Source organism: Molothrus aeneus, chromosome 7 (genome assembly GCF_037042795.1).
Source record: "Molothrus aeneus isolate 106 chromosome 7, BPBGC_Maene_1.0, whole genome shotgun sequence".
NCBI classification, from domain to species: domain Eukaryota; kingdom Metazoa; phylum Chordata; class Aves; order Passeriformes; family Icteridae; genus Molothrus; species Molothrus aeneus.
The window spans coordinates 27,615,743-27,635,100 of record NC_089652.1 but is presented as its reverse complement, the minus strand read 5'-3'; the positions used below and the strand labels follow the sequence as shown (position 1 = coordinate 27,635,100).

The window sequence follows — 19,358 nt, the reverse complement described above, 5'->3', positions numbered from 1 at the left end:
TTCTGAACTGGGAATTGTTAGGTGACCTTGAACCCTTTCATTTCCCATCACAGTATCCATCCAGAATTAGTGAATTTGTGCATTTTCTCATCTATCCACAGACTCAAAACTGGTAACTCCTATTTCCACTCACCAAGTGCCAACACCATCAGTGCTGCTGGGACACCAAAAGCCAGTGCATAACAATCCTCTCCAAAACATTTCACATCCCCTGAAAAAGAAGTCAGAAATAAAAGCAGCTCATTACATCTAGACTTATGTTACTGGGGCTTTTGATTTGATTCCCTAAATCAGTCACCTCCCCTGGTTTTAAATCTTCTTTGCTAGTGCTTGACACTGTGAATTGAATCTCCTTGAAACAGTTGTCCTCCCTTGATGAAGACAATTTGGAAGCAGGGTTAGTGTCTGCCAGCAAAAGCAGCTGATAATGGAATATTGATGCAAACAGTAGAAGGGAGGGGGCAGACAAATAGGTATAAAGAAGTACTAGGAACTGTAATTGAGGGGAAAAAGCACAACATTTCAAATAACCTGAAGCCATTCTGTATTTGACTAGATCTAAATAACCAGTACTGTGCTGCATCAGTCTTAAATGAAAAACCTGAATCTGTTTTCATAGCGACCTACAGTGGACAAAGAGGAAGCCAATGCCTGCATTGTTTAAGTGGGAGCCCAGGATAAGCCCCAGAACTCCAGTTCCCTTTCTCACCACCACCAATCTCACTAGGGCAGCCTACTTCAAATGTCAGGTCTTGCAGCAACCCATTAGGAAACCAGGTGAGTTACAGCATGGGTTGCATCAATCTGAGCTCTGGGTCACTGAAACCTGTGCCTCTTGGACCAGGTCAGATCTTGCACCGTGCTCCGACTGCAAACAGCAAACCAGGAGTAGACTCTGTCTTTGAATGCCAGGGGCCAGACATTACTGCATTCTCACATGGATAATGACAAAGGGGCTAAAGTAAGGCAACAGAGTTAAAAGGAGACCAATCCATGAAGCCCTCAGCTGCTCCTGTTTGTTGTAGCTGGAAAATTCCAGCTGCACAGCTGTGTGCATGCATAGCATTTATTTACTTATTTTCAGCAAATTAGCTAAAATCCAACAAAGCTGAGAGCATGGGCTCTCTGGGCACAGTGAACTTTTAACAAGTTAAATGAGTTGGACTTCTCTACCTAGAAGTATATATTTTGTATTTGTACCAAATGTCTACAAACTGCATTTCCTGCTCTTCCAAGAAAAGATTTCACACTTAGCAAGAACATTACTCTTTCCCCATCCTCTCCAGTTCCATGCTACAACTAGTTTATACTGGCTCATGTTTTGATACTTCAAGGAACTGGATTTTCATCTGCCCATTGACTACTTTAAGCAAAAACCCTTCCCAACTGAATGCTGACCCAGAGACACCAGAGAATAAACAAGTAAGAAATACAGCATTTGTCTTTGTCCCTGTGCATGGTGTAAACACAAGACAAGAGCCTGTTAAAATGACACTCTAAACAAACAGAGCCTTCTGGAAGCCATGGAATGGAATGGAAAAATGGCAACCAAATGTGAAGACTACCTTGTCCCTGTACCCATCACCTATGGCCTGCTGCTCTGCCCCTGTGCCTGTGTTTAGAGTGTGCCAATCCCTCTGGCTTCGAAGCACTGCAATACAATGAAGTAAGTGCAGCAAGGCTTAGGGACTAAAAAGGGTTTTGCAAGCAGGCTGGAATATAAAGTAGGACTTAAATGGGGCACAGGCCTGTGCTTTGTCTTCAAGGCTAGTTGCTCAGGGAAGCAATCTTGCAAGCAGATCCACGCAGACAAGCCTGAGTGCCAGGACAGAGCCCTCCAGAAGTCAGCAGCACCCCGTGGGAGGGAGAAGGTAGGAGTTTAAAACCAGCCCTGCTAAGTTTTTCAGCCCTAATACTGCACAGGACAGCAGAGCTCATTTCCCATCCATAGTTTACCTGAAGCCAAGTTCTTCATTGGCAGTGGGGAATAGATGACCATATAGGTCCTTCCACTTTTCATGTTTTAATTCTGCAGTTCAGGCTGGCTTTGAAATACAACCAGGAATATAATTTCTGTGAGTTGTCTGCCTGTATCATAAATCTGTTATGCTGCTCCAGCAGGATTAACAAGGTGTAAATGCAATACACTGACCACTCCACAGATTATATAATTTCTGCCATTCTGTTGTCATAAGAGTCTAACTATGCACAGTTAGAGGGCAGCTAATTTATTGTTTTATTCTAAATCCACACTGACCTCTTAATACAGGAGTTACAAACGTGGAGATCAAACTTCCAGCATTAATGGATAAATAGAAGATGGAAAAAAACTTGCTTCTCTCTGAGGTCTAAAACAAGAGAAGACAATGTCAATGTCATGGCTAATACACAGCATTGGGCTTGCAAATTGAAAACTATCAATTCTCTCGTTAGGAAGGCTGGGTAAATATTGACACAAAGTGCATAAAATGTTAAGCAAACAAGCTCGTGTTCAGGTGATGGTAAATGCTCACACAAATCAGCTCACGTTACTCGAGAAGTGCTTTGGGGCTTTTTGGCATTTCAGAGGAAAAGCTGCTGCTTTGAGAGTGTATTGAAACTGGAAGGAGGGGAAAGCATTTACTTATTCAGAACAAGTAGCATGATTCAGATCCTTTGTCACCTAATTCAATCCAATTTGGCATGGTTTGACAAGCTCATAATTTCTTTCCATGTCTGAGCTCTTTTTTTTCCCCCTCCTCTCCTGCGTACAAATAGAAAAAGAAACCTGTATATTTTAAGGAACTGGTAATTACAGCATAGATGAAAGAGTGCCAGCAATTGAGAAGTATCCATCAAAGAGGAGACCATCAAGGTGAGGCCAATCAACCTCAAACTATATAGGGTAAATTAAATCTAGGGGAGCAAATTCAAGAGCCTGATGGAGGGATGAACTCTAAGAGAAAGAGTTTTGAATTTAGCCTAAGCTGTAATATATTATAGTTTATAGAGTCAAAGAATTCATGCTGATCTTCTTTCTTCCTGCATAATTCATAATTTGGAAGGAATCAAGAATTTGATGCAGAGTTTGGTCCTTTGTGCAGGAGTAATGTGTGTGTGCAGTCTCTCCTTGCTTGTGGGAGGGACATTCATGCACAGTCACACTTGTGCTGTATACAGTGTTAACCTCCTCCCTGAGCCTGGGTGGGCCAGCAGAGAGGGTAAACAAAGGCAGGCTACCTGACCCACCCCGTGCTCATGCGTATCAGCAGCTCTGGGACACCTGAGCTGATAAAGGTAGAAGGGAAAATTGCATCAGACATTGCATGGTGCCCGACAGAGAGCTCCCAGGGCACCTTGAGCCTCATCTCTGTGACCTGAGCATCATTTGAATGCAAAGCTTTAACTTAGCTGAGGGCTAGGAAACTCCTCAGGGACTGTTGTTCTGTCTCCTTTCCTTCTAATGTGTCCTGCTTCTGTCTGCTCCCTGAGACAACAATACTCACAAGGCTAGAAAACTGGAGAAAGTGTGAAGAATTGCAGGCAGCTAAAAGAGGACAGCTGTAAAGTAATGAATCCTGAGCTCCAAAAATGTAACAAAACTTCATGTAACTGATGGTGCAGCCAACAGGAAATATTGCTACTTGGTATGGCAAGAAGCCTCTTATCACAGGGGATTACTGCAGGGAAGAAAGGGAGGTGGGAGACTGTGAGAGGGCTTCTCTTTCTGCCCCCTTGTAAAGTGGGTGCTGAGAAGGTCAGGGTGAGAGCCCCATCACCTCCCACTGCCACCCACCAAGGAGTCTGGGGGTCTCCTTGCTTGGATTAAGGGCTTTCTGCCATGACCCAGCACAGTTAGGAAGACCCCATCAACTGAGCTTTTGGCTTTTACACAATTATATTTCCTAGAGTTTTCAAGGCTGACCCATACATTCCTCTTAAATTATTTATCCTAGACAAAAGGATTTGAAAGCCTTATAAAAATCATCTCAATGGCATGTTCTCATGGTTAATAGAAAACAGCAGTGGGTCTTACTATCTGTTATATTCCTTTCCTTGCTGGTGGTTTTGATAATCCAGAACTTTCTACTGCTAAACTAGTAAAATTATATTTTCTTTTTCATTCTACCTTTGTGACCAGTTATTTGTCATCATAGAGAAAACTAGAGAAATGAGCAGCCTCAGCAATCTTCCCCATTCCTGGATAGCCCTTGCATGACTTGTCGAGGGTGGTGCAGTAAAACCCTCACAGTCCTGCCCTCTTCTAGCCAAATTGTCATGGCATGTCTCTAACCCCTGATATCTGAGCAAATCAAAATTTCTGGGAGCTGTGATAAACTCAAGCATGCCACTCTTGACATGACAAAGTCTAGAGCAACAATTACTAAAAAGAATGTGGTAGTAAGAGAGGAGGATAGTGATGCATAAAGAATTTGGAGCATCTTATTTCACACATTTTCAGATTTTAGTGATGGAAAGAAAAACAGAAAAGCTGAAATAACTACCTACTGACTGAAATAACTGATTTTCAGTCAGAAAAGCTGAAATAACTACAAAGATAATGACCCTGCAGCTTGCAAATTATAATGATTGGAATAAAGAATTTTGTCCCTATTGTCTTAATCTTTAGAGCAGACACACATTAACAACATGATTTGGATTAGCTAATTTGAGAAAAGGTACTGTACATGATAATCCTGATCTCCTTGGCAACCAGAAAATAAAGAAACAAAGAAAAGCTATTTAGCACCTTAAACACCATACTGCATTGTTTGAAAGCAGCTTTGGTCCCTAATTAATGTGTGCAGCAGCTTCACATTCATATAACATATTGTAAATATAATTTTGTTCAGGCATTCTTAACTTGGACTTCTAATCCCATAGACAAAGGCATTTGGAAATCTCCTGCAGATAAATCTGTTTTCCCTATCTGACCTCCCACCAAATTAGTCCCCATCACTGTCTGTAGTTGTACCATTCTCAAAGCGGCAGATCCAAGACTATTATGCTCCTGAAGTACTTTAGAGAGAATCAGATTGATGTTGTGCATTTACCTCAAAGCATAAACTTGTCTCTAGGAATAGCAGGGGTAATTTAGTTATTTATACACAGAAATACCTCATTCCAAGTTTTCAGACAAAACAAATAAGCCCGTGCACTTAAGGACTCAGATGAAGTTTATTGGCATCCTGAAAATTAAGGGGGAATCAAATGCTTCATTTCATAGTGAATTTTTAAAACTTATTTCAGCCTACCTGGAGTGGAATAAAATAAAACATAAGATCCCTCAAACACCACTCCAGAGGAAAGAAACATTCTGTTGGCCTCAAACCTTTCACTCCTTACAAAATCAAAACTTCTCATTCCAATTCTGATGACTTAAACTTCCTATCACATAGCATAAAACATTTGTTTCTTCTGAAAGGCCAAGTCATTTCAAAATGGCAAAATAGAAAACTTTCTATTTTGAAAAGAACGTTTGAAAAAGAACGAATAGAGCAGAACACATTGTTCTTATCAGAATGCTTTTTACAGTCTTCTTTCTCTAAATTAGTTTTTCTTGAAGGTAGCACACAGGTGAATGTTTGATAAATTTGTTGGAGAGATGTAGTCTGAATGCTGGAGAATGGGTAGAGGCCTGCACAACCACAGGCAGTTCAGGTTTTTGCTCTGTGATGCAGCTGTAGTTGTAAAGTTGGAATAATAATATGTATGTGCCTGAGAGGGGTGCTGAGATTCATTAGCTGAAGTCTATAAAACACTCTGAAGATAAGTGTTACCTATTATCATACTGTAATTAGGTGGTAATTGAAAGATGCTGGATAAACACTATTAATCATTAATATTCATAGAAGTAGCACTTGTGTAAATGCTGCTGTTGGACCTCATAGAATTCTTTTGGGACAGCTATTGGTGCAGCAAGCCAGGATGTCCATGCACTGGGATGCATGCAGCTATCCCAGAGCATGTGTGCTGTGCTGCCAGCCTGCTTTTGCTCAGAGTGTGCCAGCTGGGGAGGCTGGTGACCAGCAGAGCATTGCTGATCCCCTTTCTGCCACATCCCCTGAAGCACATGACATCATGTAGACATGCCTGCAGGAGGATCTGCTTTGGACAAGTGACCACAGAACATCCCATGTTTTGTTACTTCTTAGTAATCATAAGCTTCATCACTTCAGCATCACTCAGTTCACGTGCAGAAAGCACAACTCTTCCCAAAATTTTAAATTTAGTCTATATTATTTCATTACATGTTGACTTCATATTGGGGTATTGCAAAAGACAAGGAGAAAACTGCCCTACTGGGCTCCTTGTCCAAGGGGCCAACTCTTATCTAAATTTACCAGTGCTTTTCCTGACACACTGTTAGTCTAATGTCCTTCTTTAATGCCTCCATTGATGGTAATTTCCATCTCACAAAGGCCCTAGTATTTTCCAGTGTTTCTCTAGATCTACTTCTGGAAAAAATTTTCACACTGTCAGTCCTAAATAATCCTCCTTCAGTTTAAGCCTACTCACCACAGACCCCCACACTTATTTTCTTTTTTGTAGCAGTGGCATTCTACATATTTGAAGACTTATGCCCTGCACACAACTTGGTGATTTGAATACTTGTCATTGAGAAAACAGAAATTTTTATTTGTGTGTTAGGTCAACATAAATCTATTTAACTTCAAATCAATTGAAAAATTTAGCATTTTGCCTGAGGATTAGCACTTCCTGACCTGCTTTGCTTCCTTAAGCACTACCTTATCCCTGGTTTAGCCCCTGTTCTGAATAATGGGAGTTTGAGATTAGTGCAGATGAGGAGCTAAGCATTCAGGACAGAGAATGAGGACACAAAGCACCTGGACTACAATTCTCAGGATACACAGCACAAACACAGCTAAACAAAACCATTTTCTCAACTCTTCAGAACTTTCCATTCTGAAATATCCAGAAAACATTCTGGCATTACTTGCAAAAGACTAGAATTTCCTATAGTTCTTTCTGAACAACATCTGAGACACAGACTATGACTGATTTGAGGAAAAAGTCCCACAGAAGCATAGGCTGGTGATAGTCTTTTCTTTCATTTGCCATATTCTACTGCAGTGCATTATAATCACCCTCGTTAAGCTGTGATATATACAGTTCTGTGATATGCAAGACAGGATTTTTCAACTACTCTGATGTCCAATTAATGTTTAGATGATTTGATGCAATTATGACCTATCCTTTTCAGTATCAATCCTGTTCTGCTGTAATTTTGCCTTCCTGAAGCATCTAGATTCTCTCAAGTCCTACCTTATGCCTTAGTATGTCTTTTCCAGCAAACTGGCCTTATTCTAGCACAACAGGATTTTGATCACATAAATATCCTCACAAAGTAAGCAGACACTGCAGATTTTAGGAAAGAAAAGAAGTCTTACGTGTTCCTCTTCAAACTGGTCCCCACCAAATGCAGAGACACAGGGCTTGATACCTCCCGTTCCAAGGGCGATCAAAAACAGACCAACCATAGACAGGACCCTTCATGCAAGAACAAAAATATCACCATTGCAAAACCTTTCCAGAGCTTATGAGAGCATTTTAGTGCCACCCAACCATGATTCCTCTGATAGTGTTGTCTTTTGCACATGGGTAATGATGATGAGCTAAATAAACAAACAAATTAAGTATCCTAATAATTTGAAAAACAAATTAATTATCCTAATTTCTGCATTCCATACCAGTCAATTAACCAAACTGGTTTTGTCAGTTTTTTTGTTGTTCTGAGGTCGAATGGACATATAGGAGATCAAAGATCTGTGGAATTATTTTTACTTATATGACAACAAAAGGCGTCAGAGATCAATTGAGAAAAAGAAAAAAAAGAAAAAGGGGAGTACTTTTTGCAACCTTGTAGCCTGGGTAAGAGCAGACAAACTGAATAAGGCTCATTCTTGTATGCTTTCTACTTCCCAGTGGTTTTCGAAATACCATTGTTGGCCTGACAGATTATGTCTCTAGGGAACCAGAGTATCAGGACTGACCAGGTCTGGAACAAAAGAAAACCGTTCTGTAAACAACATGTGCTCCTGCCTGCATGTGCATATTTTTTGAGCCATGACTACACAGACAAAACCAGCTTGGTGGTTTCAGAGACACTACTCTGACAAACCTATCAGCTCAGAATCTGGAGGGTTGTATCCTGTGGAAGAGACAGACCTGTCTCAGACCCTGTCATCAGAAAATGTATTTCTGTTTTGTGTTCCCATGCACATGGGGGAACCTTGCTGAGCTGGGCAGCTATGCTGATGAAATGAGCAGGCTCCAGGAAGGAGCCTGGTGCAGGCAGTTGGATACAGGAGGCCAAACCAGTAGCATGGTATAGCAGAGAGGAGTGATCCCAATGCCTGTGCCAAAGGGGTTAGAGTCTGTGTGGTGACTTCCAACTCCATCTGGAATGTTCACACACTAGATCCACCCTTCTGTTCTTACTCAGACATTCCTAACCCTTCCCTGATGAAAGTAATCCATGCACAGCCCCCAAAATGCTGGTCTGATGGAGATAAAACAAATTACAGACTTGGGTAAACTACCATCACAACCTACTAGAGCACTGTGGCTTCAAGGGCTACTTACACATGAACTGCCTGGTTGCCCAGGGATGGAATGGCACCGACTGACTTTATCAGATGGCCAACAACATACACAATGGAGAGGTAGATGATCGTCCTGCGAGGAAAGCAAACAGCAGTGACTGGAGGTGCTGGGTGATGTACAAGCTGAAAACAGAATGTGCCCATGGGCCCTGGTATGGCAGCTCTACTTGGCTGGCACACAAGGAATTGGTTTGTTCTACCAGTGGTACAGTGGGCAGCTGTAATTCCTTTGTGTCAACAGTGAAGGAATAGATATGCAAATGGGATCAGATTAAGGAGGGATAGCCCATGCTTTATTTGTAGACATTACTGAACAGAATGAATGAAAAGTGTTCCAGTCTTGTCATGCATGGAAGACTGCAAAGAGAAGAGCACTGTTCAGGCCCAACTCAGTTTCCAGATTACTAATAACTGGCATTTTGTAGGATGTGCGTAAGTGAATCTCTTGACTGGAAGGGATATCTAGCGACTGTCGCCCACATTCCACTCACCTAACCAACAAACCTGAATTAGGAGTGTGGTTTCCTCATTGTAAGTCGGTTTTGGGTCCCAAGTATCCCTGAAAGACTGAGCTCATTTATCTGCCTCCCATGCGTTGGTGAGGGAGAAGAAATATGAGCAGGATGATCAGACTCTTGAGTGTATTCTATTCCTTCACCACCCTCTAGATTAAGAGAAATCTATGTATTCTTGTGCTGAAGACACATACAGAGGTGAATCAAAGGACTTGTAAGGACAGAAACACTACAAGTCCTATGAGCTCTGAGCATGGAAGAGGTCCCTGATGCATTCAAACCCTGGTTGCAACAGCTAATTTAGCACCACATCAGATCATTCCTAAAAGCCCCTCTTATCTGTTATACTGGCCAAGGTTCAGCTACTACAGTAAAAGCCACTGCCCATGAAATTATTTACTCCAAGGTAAGTCTCTTGACTAACATGAGCATCTGTATAAGGATTTACCTTCTCACAACATCATGCTGCAAGATAAACATCCTCAAAACTAATGAACATTGCTATGTGACCTTAAATAATAAATTTAATAAAGTCCCACTGGTTTTTGTTTGGTTTTTTTTTCATTCAAATGGACAAGAAAATTACTAAAACTGAGCACAGAGAAAAAAAGGACACTGACAGCTCCTTAAGAACTTTCTTCTGGATAGGCATATGGCAGCTGCTTATTTCCTATAGAGACACTTCTGCCAGATAGCTTAGTCTTAGAAAAAAAAGTTCAGCTGCACTTCATCACCCTGACAGCCAAGACTTCTCAGACAATGAAAAAACAGTGGCAAGCAAAGAAAGTCCTATATCCAGCTGCTCATCACCATTCTGGGGAAGATTGTGCCCACACATTCTCCACAGCTTATCATCAGAAGGGAAGACTGCCTAAGGACTCTTACTCAGGAAGAATCTACCAGGTTATGTGCTGATGGAGATGATTTGAGAGAACACGTTTCTTAGGCACAAAATTGGGTGTGCTGATACATTACCCATGCTGTGAGAAGTGTAAGTAAGTACATCACAGTTAATGATATTTCATCTGAATCTGAGATCTACATGATGACATTGCTTCCTCAGTATCTTTGAATCCTTCTCAGAAGCAGACCTTGGCAAACTGAAGATTAATTGCCCTACACCCTTCCTGAAGTCAGGTACGGAAGGACAGTGGAGGAAAAGGGTTATTGCAACATATAATTTGTCCCAACTTTGTTGCCTATTGGCCTTTGTGTTTAGACAAGCACAGAACAGCATGAGCAAACAGATCAGCTCTGTTAGAAGAGAGGAGCTGACCTTCACAAGTGTGTCTTTGCTGCACTCTGAGCTAGCTCAAAACTGGGAGCACACACAGCACTGTCCTTGCATGCTGACTAAATTAGAGAGAGGTCTTCACTTACTTGTATTTGCCCAGCCATGAGTCTGCCATGATGGCTCCGATGACAGGTGTGAAATAACACAACGCAGAGAAGGCATGGTACACAGCAGTGGAGAGATTCTCATCCCAGTGGAAGAAGCTTAAGAAATAGAGTGTCAGGACAGCTAAAAGGAAACAAAAAAAAATCATATCAGATAATTAATGTGTATATCTGCAAGGTAGATAAGGTAAGCAGGATCATGGTGGCAAGACAACTACTGATTTGTCTAGCAACTGAGCAGTGCTGTAGAAAGATTTGTGCTTCCAGACCTGCTCCTCATAATCTCTGACACAGGAGAAGCTAAAATGAGATATATGAGTATCTGACATCCTTTGCTCATAAACAGTTATGTTTAGCTGAAAAACGTATTTTCTAGCTTATCTTACCCTAACCTGTAGTTCTGTTTATGCACTTTTTCTATTTACAGATTAGGTGCCTGTAAGATTCAATTCCCAAACACACTGATTGCACATCAACTATGAAAGACATCACACAGTAGAAAACCAGTTTTGACATAAAGAATTGTACAATAATTTAGATAGGAAGGTACATTTGGAGGCCTCTAGTCCCAACTTCCTCTCATCTTAGATACAGCAACAATGTTAGGATACACTGTTCATATGTGCATTCCAAAATATCAATTAACTTTGAAAGACAGCTGATACTACACCCAGCACAGCTCAGAAACACCAGTGCAGTTTGTGTAAAGACCTCAGGACAGGAAAGTCACAGCCACATACCTCTCATGCCATAGTAGGAGAAGCGCTCACAGAACTCGTTCACCACAATGAAAGCAATGCTCAGGGGGTAGTTGGAGCCACAGAGTTTCTATGGGAGCAAACAAGAACATATCAACTGTCAAAGCCTTCATCCCAGCACCAGATTCCCACAGTGTCTGCGTGGTGGAGAGAAGTCCAGTCCAAAACCAATTGCCCACAGCTGCTTGACTGGCCTGTGAGCTGGACTCAAAGGAGAGAGTGGACCTCACAGTACTCTTGGTTTGATTAAGGCTCCCCAGTGAATCAGCCGGGCTGACATGAGCCCAGTAAGGACTGTCATGGGGATTCAGCAGCCCACCATGCTTGGAGCTCCAGGAACTCCACTGGAAGGGTGCTACCAACTCTCAACTGCAATGCTAAAATGTCACTGATTCCAAAAAAACACCTTTGGATGCCTTTTCTTCTGCACTCCACATAAAGCTACCACCCTGCCCCAAAACTGCTCCCTCTTCCAGTATCAGACCTTACCTCAGAAACTGGGAGACCCCAGGGATCTGCTGTCTGCTTCTGTGTGTAAAGCTGCTACCTCTCTCAATCTCTGCTCCTCACTTGTGCTGAGCTGTGCCACCACTCCCTGAAGCAGAGCATCAGCTCTCTGTCTGACACTCCCTCAGGTATGGCATCCATTTCATATTTCAAGATTGTTGGCACAGCTATGGATAATTCAATTTATTAATCAGAACTTTAAAAAAAAGCCAGTGATGAGACTGTCAAACCTGTCTAAGTGTGGCCACTCTTTCTCTGAGCCTGACTTTGCTGCAGCTAACATCAGCACTTCCCAAGTGAAATACAAAGCATTAAACAGATGAGTCTTGCCATGACCCTGTTGGGCCTCTGTCCCTCTTGCTACCCCACCGTGGTCTGAGCTAAGCAGCTTTCAGATTCCAGCTGCTTAGTGGCTCCACTGCCTCACAACAGGAAAGCAGGTTTGCACAGCACTGCCCAGCCTCTGCCAATTAGCAGGAGAGGGGCTGGCCACGGATTTGGTGAGGAATCTGGGGGGAGTGTGATATTAACAGATGCAACTATACTTATGGACTTAAACAGCCATGGTATGGGCCAGTGAAGTGAGATGAACTCTTCACATGCATTTCTGTGCCTCATGTCAGACATAATGAATTCCTGTATTTCTTCCCAGAGTCCCAAATGCAAATAAAGTACCAAAATAGATGTGTTTATTCAGGTTTATTTTACTACCAAGAGACCTAAGCTTATTTAGATTCCCAAAGCAATGGCATCAAGTTTAGAAGAGTATAGCTTAATGACACTGTCTTCCTCAACATTACAAAAGAGCAACAAAACAGACAGAAAATCAAAACTCCACAGCTCCCACCTCCCCCCTACTTTCCATTACTTAATCCTCTAAAGACAAATATTTTTATCCATTTTTTACATCTAATATATACTTATATATTTTTCTCACCAAATATGGGCTGCCTTTTTGTAAGAAACCCTTCTTACTTTACTAAAGTAAATACATAATTATCCATTTAATTTATGATTTACTCTGAAACAATTGTGCTCAGCAATATGGCTTGTAAGAAAGAGTGGGCTCCCTTGGAAACTGCACCGGGGCCTGTTGCTTTTAGACTAGCCTAAAAATGGTGGCATATATAAGCTGTAAATGCACAAATACACAGCCATATGAACACACAGAATATTTTTCTCCAACAAGCTTTTCATAATAGAAGAAAATCCATAAGAGGCAGATTATGTTTCATGTTTGTGCTGGGAGGCATTTTATGAAATTGGAAGTAAAATTGTACAACAGGGATATTTTTCTTCCTCTCCTTCCCAGACCTTACTATACATGCTCATGGCATTTAATAACATTTGGTGGAAGTACAGAGAGTGACTGTCCAAACCAGGTGGACAGGTGTCAGGAGCACTGCTGCCTGAACTCACCCCTCCACACCCAGTGCACAAGTTCCAGTGGATTCATTTGCACCGGTTTAAGGTGCAGTGACTCATTTCAGCCACTCCTGCTCTGGAATGGGCACCTCCTACAGACGAGCAGGGGTAAGGAGGGAAAGGAGAGCAGGGGGCAGTGACTTCCCAGCTAAACCTTGCCAAGTGCCTGAGCCACCACCCTGAGTAAGTGCTTACAAACACAGAGCAACGACTTACAAGCAGGGGTACTTCCATCTGGCTTGTGTGTCATGAGATGCCATCAGCACGTGCAGAAACCCTCATGTATTGTCTCCACTGTATCACTGACCTGCCTGTGGCCTGCCTGGACATCCAAAAGTGGGAAGCTTTCATCCATGTGGGGAGCCAGATGCAGTTTGCTCGCTTTCACGGAGGAGGACCATGCTCAGCAAACAGCCCCAGCAAAAGCAAAGAGGTTAAGCCTGGATTCATGAACACACAGATAGTCTGCAGTGCTTAGCTTCCACAGCAAGCCTGGGATCTGTGGGATTATGGATCTCTTAAAGATACTGTGAAAGTTGATAGACTGTGTCTTTGGAAAAAAGAAAGTTCATTTAAAGTACCCACTACAGAAGACGTTTATTTTCAGCTCTCCTTCTTGCTGACTAATGGCAAACAGGATAAAGATTAATATTTCCCAGGAGCTCTGGATATCCAATAGTTAATGTCTGCACAGTAATTAAAATTGAGTTAAATAGTTGGTTTGCTAATGACATGACTGTGAGTTTTAAGACCAAGTATTACATGTTATCCTGCAAGTCAAAGCAGCTACAACATAAGCCAAATTCTTCCTGAATCCTATGCAGCAAACAGTTTTTAGGGGTCAAGCACTCAACAAGAATCAGCTTGAAAACCTGCACAAACATCAAAGCTGCAAGGCAGCAACACATGCACTTGACTCAGGCTTTAAATCAGAGGCAAAGATGTAAACTCATGGCTCTGGCATTACAGTTGGGCTCTATAACACTCACCAGTGGCCTGTCCTCAATCCCTGTCCTTCCTTCTGCTTTTCATCATCTGGTTACCCTTCCCTGGTGGGTTTCATCAAACTAAACAGAGTTCAGCTCCCTCCCTCCTTTGCACAACAGCTCCATCCACTTCAGAGATCTAAGTTGTTTCCCACAAGGAAAGTAGTGTTCAGGGAAAAGGCAATAAAAACCCTTATCCTTTTCCCCAAACATTCAGACATTTGTGCTTTCCCTTTAAGCTGCACTTTCTTAACTTAATCAGGTTAGTGGAGGGATTTTTGCCTTGAGTTGTTAAGGCTTATTTCAACCCTCTGCAAGAAAGGGTGTTTGTCTGTAGCCAGAGCACAACAGAGGAGAGAACAGAGAGATCTTGCAATGTTTAAAACAAGCTGAGCAGAAAGCAAAGCAAAGGAAACCAGCAGTAACACTTACCGGAGATTTTTTCTGAAGAGGGAAATCTCCTTTGGGGGGATCATCTCCTGCAGAAATAAAAGTGAACAAAGTTTCCTTGGATTCGTTTCTCTGAAAAGCGTTCATCTCCCCTCTCGCCTTGTCTCCCACCATGCTATGTGGCTGTGGTGAGTTGACTGGGAAGATTTCCAACCTCAGGCACGAAGTTTGATTCAGTTTGAGTTAACCCTAATTGAGCACATTTGTGCAGCCAGGGCAGAAAGGGGAGGGAGATGCTACCAGGAAAGACAGCTTCAGAGTTCAAGAGGATTGAGGGAACACAGCCTAAATCAGTCACAGGTTGGGGCTGTCAGCACTTTGTGGCACAGACCTCCCTGTTGTTTGGCATGCCCCCAGCTATTTTACATGCACCAGCCCAGCATGGTGCTGGATGCTGCACAGATGTGAGCTGAATAAAAATCCCAGGTCCCAGATATACCTACTGCCTGTGGATTTAGGAGCAGAGCGTGCATCTCCCTCCCAGTGTGGTAATGACAGGTTTACTCTGCAGGGATCTCATTTCACTGGAAAGCCACGCATTCCAAGACATAACTACTAAAATGTTCATCACACCAAACCCTTGGACACTGGATGTCACAGATGCCTGCACTGTGTTAAATCATTTCTTTGCTACTGCAGAAGTGAAGTGACCCAGGGTTCATCCCCACAGCAATTCCCTAGAATGACCTTGCCTTTTCCCATGGGACAGTTCAATCAAGCGGGCACAGCCTGCACACAGAAGCAGCCCCAACCCCTCTCTCTCACTTTCTATTATCCAGAAGACCACTTTGGGGCTCCATATGTGACAAATGCAGCCCATCTCTGCTGGGAGTCCCTGAATTCCCCCTGCAGCCACGTGGGCTCAGCTCCCTGCAGGTACACAGTTGTCCCTCCTTCCATGCCCTTCCCATGGCAATAGTGGAGCTCTTCATCTGCACTATTCCAGTGCCAGTTGCAATTGCAGAGCAAAACTCACAAACTTCCCATAAACTATCCTCAGTGCTTGTGGCTCTGCTGTATCCTCAACACAGTGCAGAGGTTTCTTCTTCCTCTTACACTTGGCTTCTTTAAAAGGCAAATGTTCAAAGAATTTTCCCAAATATTTCTCCCTTCTCTTATCAGGAATGCACAGACCACACCCAGAATCCACAGATGGTTCAAGAATCTCCATAAACTAGTCCTTAGTGAAAGTACTCAGTTGCTGATAGTGTTTGGTTATCACAAGAACCAAGTTTGCAGCTGATGAACCAGGAAAGAGGCCTTTGGCCACACCACAGATCCTTAATCTGGTTTCAGTTATTGTTAACAAGACATGGAGAACACTTACACAAGAGAATCAGATGTGATGGACTGCACAGAAAAAGTATATATAATTACTATCCATCATGTCCTCTGGCATTGCTTCCTCTGAAAATCCCCAAAGACCCCATCTCACTCCTGCTAACTGGGCAGCTAAACATGGGGTCAGCTGGGCAGCTGACTTGGAGGCCAAACTTCAAATGGTGCCAGAAAGTTCTATCCTTCCTTGTACCTTTTTTCTTCTACAGCAGTGGCAAAATAAGAGATGGGTACCTCCTCTGGTACTGCCACAAACCAGCTCCTTGTCTTCAGCCCTCCCAGTGACAGGCACACATGCACAGCCTTGCTTTTCACCTGGGTGCAGCCTCCAGGGAGCTCAGGTTTATCAAGCCCTTTTCATGGGCATGAGTGCTCAAAAGCTCAATACCCAGTGTTGGGGACAGAACAGATCTTGTTCACATGGGTTCTGTCCCTACACACCAGGCTGGCATCTACTTGAGTCCTGCAAGTCAGACCCCGTGCTAGAGGCAGCAGAAATATTTCTGAGCCCTCTGTTGGCATCTCATGCCCCAGGTATTTCTCTACAGCTCCCAGTAGAAACCTGCTGTATTCTGCCATACACAGGCAAGCAGAGCAAACAGAGCATCAGAGTTACTAAAGGAATAATAAAAAAGGAAGACAGGAAGGGTTTCACCATCCCTTGCACAGGATCCCATGCTGCTGCAGTGTGATGCCTTAATATTTTCAGCCTCCTGCAGCTATATTTCCTCTGTGTATATACAGCCCTGTGCGTCACATAAGCTAAATGATTATTTTTTTTAATGCTAGCATGAAAAACCCTATCAGTCAGTAGGATTAACATACTACTTGTCTAATACACTGCAGAGCTGTTTAGGCCACTAGCTGCCAGAAGGTCTTCTCAGACAGAAAGGAAGAAAAGGAATTTAAATGTCTGGCAATAAATGGTAACTTGTAGCAAACAGCAAAAACAAGTTTAGGAGAATAAAATTGCAAGCACCTCAGATACAAATACAGAATGAGATTTGATAGAAGGAGACCTGTGCGACTAGACTGAAAATCAGGAAGGAATTGTACCACAAATGGAAATAAGGTGGCATTTCTGAAGACAGGTATAGACAAACAGATCAAACAGAGTGGTAGAAGTGTGCCTGCAAAGCTAAGGCACAAAATGAACCACAGCTAGCAAGGGGACATAAAAGGCAATAAGAAAAGGTGTTAGAAATGCTGTCAATATTGGAGAAAGAGGAAGGAAAATGAAAAGCTGTTTTTTAAACCAGAAAACAATCATCCAGAGAAGCCAGGAAACTTGTGTCCTTTTTATTATTTTTACTAAAAAAATAAATTGCAACAAGGCATGCAACACCTTTGAAATGAACCAGTAGGAGTATGTGTGAAATGAGACGAAAACTGCTTAAATAATATTTGGATATCTCAAATGTGTTCAGATCATCAAAGCCTGATGAAATTCACCTTCAAGTGCTGAATACCACATTGAGCCACTTCCCTTGTGAAGGGCAAAAGCAAAACAAGCATCACTACTGCCTTTAAAAAGCAGATTGTTCCTCCAGGAGTGTTCCTCCATAACAAGAGAGATACTTGATCAGATAATCCCTTCTAAGCACCAAAAGGAGAATAAGGATTACAAAACAGCCATTTCAGATTGGAAAAAAATGCTCTCAAACCAGACTGGTTTATTCTTTGTTAAGCGGAGTAACACCTAGAGCAGCTCTGTATGTGATATATCCTAACTCCAGTGCCTCTGATCTCTCACAAGGAAATAGGGTTCATATGAAATGCTCATAATAGTGGACAACTGGGAAATCCCTCTAAGAGTATCAATGATTTTCCATCACATTAGGAAAGCATGGAGCATGCAGGTCCTCAGCTTTTCCATGAGCAAAGAAAACTTCAGCACAGCCAGCATGGTGCTTTTGTTTGCACTCAAAACCACGGTGAAGAAGCCTGGGATACAATTGGGTATGAACCCAAAATGGTGTTGCAAAATGGGAGAAACCATTTTACAACTCTGGAATGAAAACGATGAAATTTGGGAAAGAAGAATACCAAATGCCACTCCTTTCCATTGACAGGAAAAACAGCCAGAGAGATGAACTATAATCCATTTTTGTTGAGGATAAGATGAGAGAAATAACTGACTTTTTTCAGTAAAGAATATTTGGGGCTCCTTTTTCCAATTTCCCTCTCAGTGAGGACAGATGAGCATTGGAACAGAGATGGTGTGGCAATGTCTGTTATATAAGAATGCATTAGGGACTACATAAATATCAAGTCCTGTTCCAGAGCAGGCATATAGATGAGGTGCCCTCCTGAGTTTCTGTGAAAATCTTGTGCCAAACAACTTCACCTGGTAAGTGTGAAAGCAAGGACTACTTTCTGTACGATTTCTGAATTATCCCTTATGCAACTGGGGACCCTGTAGGATGATTCATGCTTACGTGTTATATTCAGGTACCAGATGCCCTGCATAGCCAGAAGTTCCCATTAATACATTTTGCTATGACTTTCAGTTCATAATTTAATTTTTTTCTGATTCCCAAATCCTCAGAAAGAGAATCTGCATTTTCACATTGCTTTTACAATCCTCACATTCTCACCGCTCTCTGCTGCAGTACTGTGCACCTTAATCTGTTTATACTCAACTAATCTCTTCATTTTTACCTGCATTCATCTCATGGTACAATCCCTTCCTAATTTTCAGCTCAGCCACACTTGTCTTTTAATAATGAGTCTTGTTTTTAATTCATACACACTGGCCATACTTTTATAGCCCTTTTGCGATATTTGTATTTCTCTCCTCTTTCTCTGTTTCTGAGAGAAGGTTTTAAGAAACTAGAGTATGTGGCAAAAACATTTTGGGCTTAATGACCAGACCCTGGAAGGACGTGATAACCTCTGGAGGTCTCTTCTGGCTTATTTTCTCCAATTCTTTGATCACAAGAAAGAGCAGGGCTTAACTGATTTATACAGATCAAGAGTGGTTTCCATTGCCTGCAGACTTCTCCCAAACTTCAAAGTAATTTAAGAAAATGATGTATCAAATCATTTGAACAACCAGGAAAATATGCCAGAAGCCTTCAAACCCACATCTCTCCTCTATTCAGCAGCCATTACAGACTTAAAATTGTGAAGGCATTTAGGTCAATATCACTAACAATATTAAGTATCTAATCTGCATTTACGAACCTGTCATCTGGTCACAAACCTGTAACAATTAGAGAAACTTCTCATCCCTCCTCATGCCTTTTTGCCCTCAGTTTCTCCTACTATCAGCTAGAAGAAATCTTTAAACACTTCCTCACCAGCTTGGGCTTCCTTTGCAGGCTGTGGTGTGCAGTCCCCCTCTGCCATTCTGTGCCTTGGACGTGCCCAGCT

At 42.3% G+C, this 19,358-nt stretch overlaps 1 protein-coding gene across 7 annotated transcripts in view; it reads right to left on the bottom strand.

Moving 5' to 3' along the window:
- Positions 1-19,358, bottom strand: part of SLC15A2 (solute carrier family 15 member 2) — a 61,866-nt gene that overhangs the window by 33,807 nt on the left and 8,701 nt on the right. For 5 of the 7 annotated variants that reach the window (XM_066553105.1, XM_066553111.1, XM_066553108.1 and 2 more), the window contains exons 1-7: positions 14,628-14,946; positions 11,260-11,347; positions 10,502-10,643; positions 8,587-8,679; positions 7,392-7,491; positions 2,258-2,348; positions 134-211 (exon numbers count right to left, since the gene is read on the bottom strand). In XM_066553105.1, coding sequence (XP_066409202.1) covers positions 134-211; positions 2,258-2,348; positions 7,392-7,491; positions 8,587-8,679; positions 10,502-10,643; positions 11,260-11,347; positions 14,628-14,759 — 724 coding nt within the window. In that variant the 5' untranslated portion in view covers positions 14,760-14,946. Of the gene's footprint in view, positions 1-133; positions 212-2,257; positions 2,349-7,391; positions 7,492-8,586; positions 8,680-10,501; positions 10,644-11,259; positions 11,348-14,627; positions 14,947-19,358 lie in introns of those variants that run through there. The other 2 variants (XM_066553110.1, XM_066553107.1) reach the window with 2 other exon arrangements.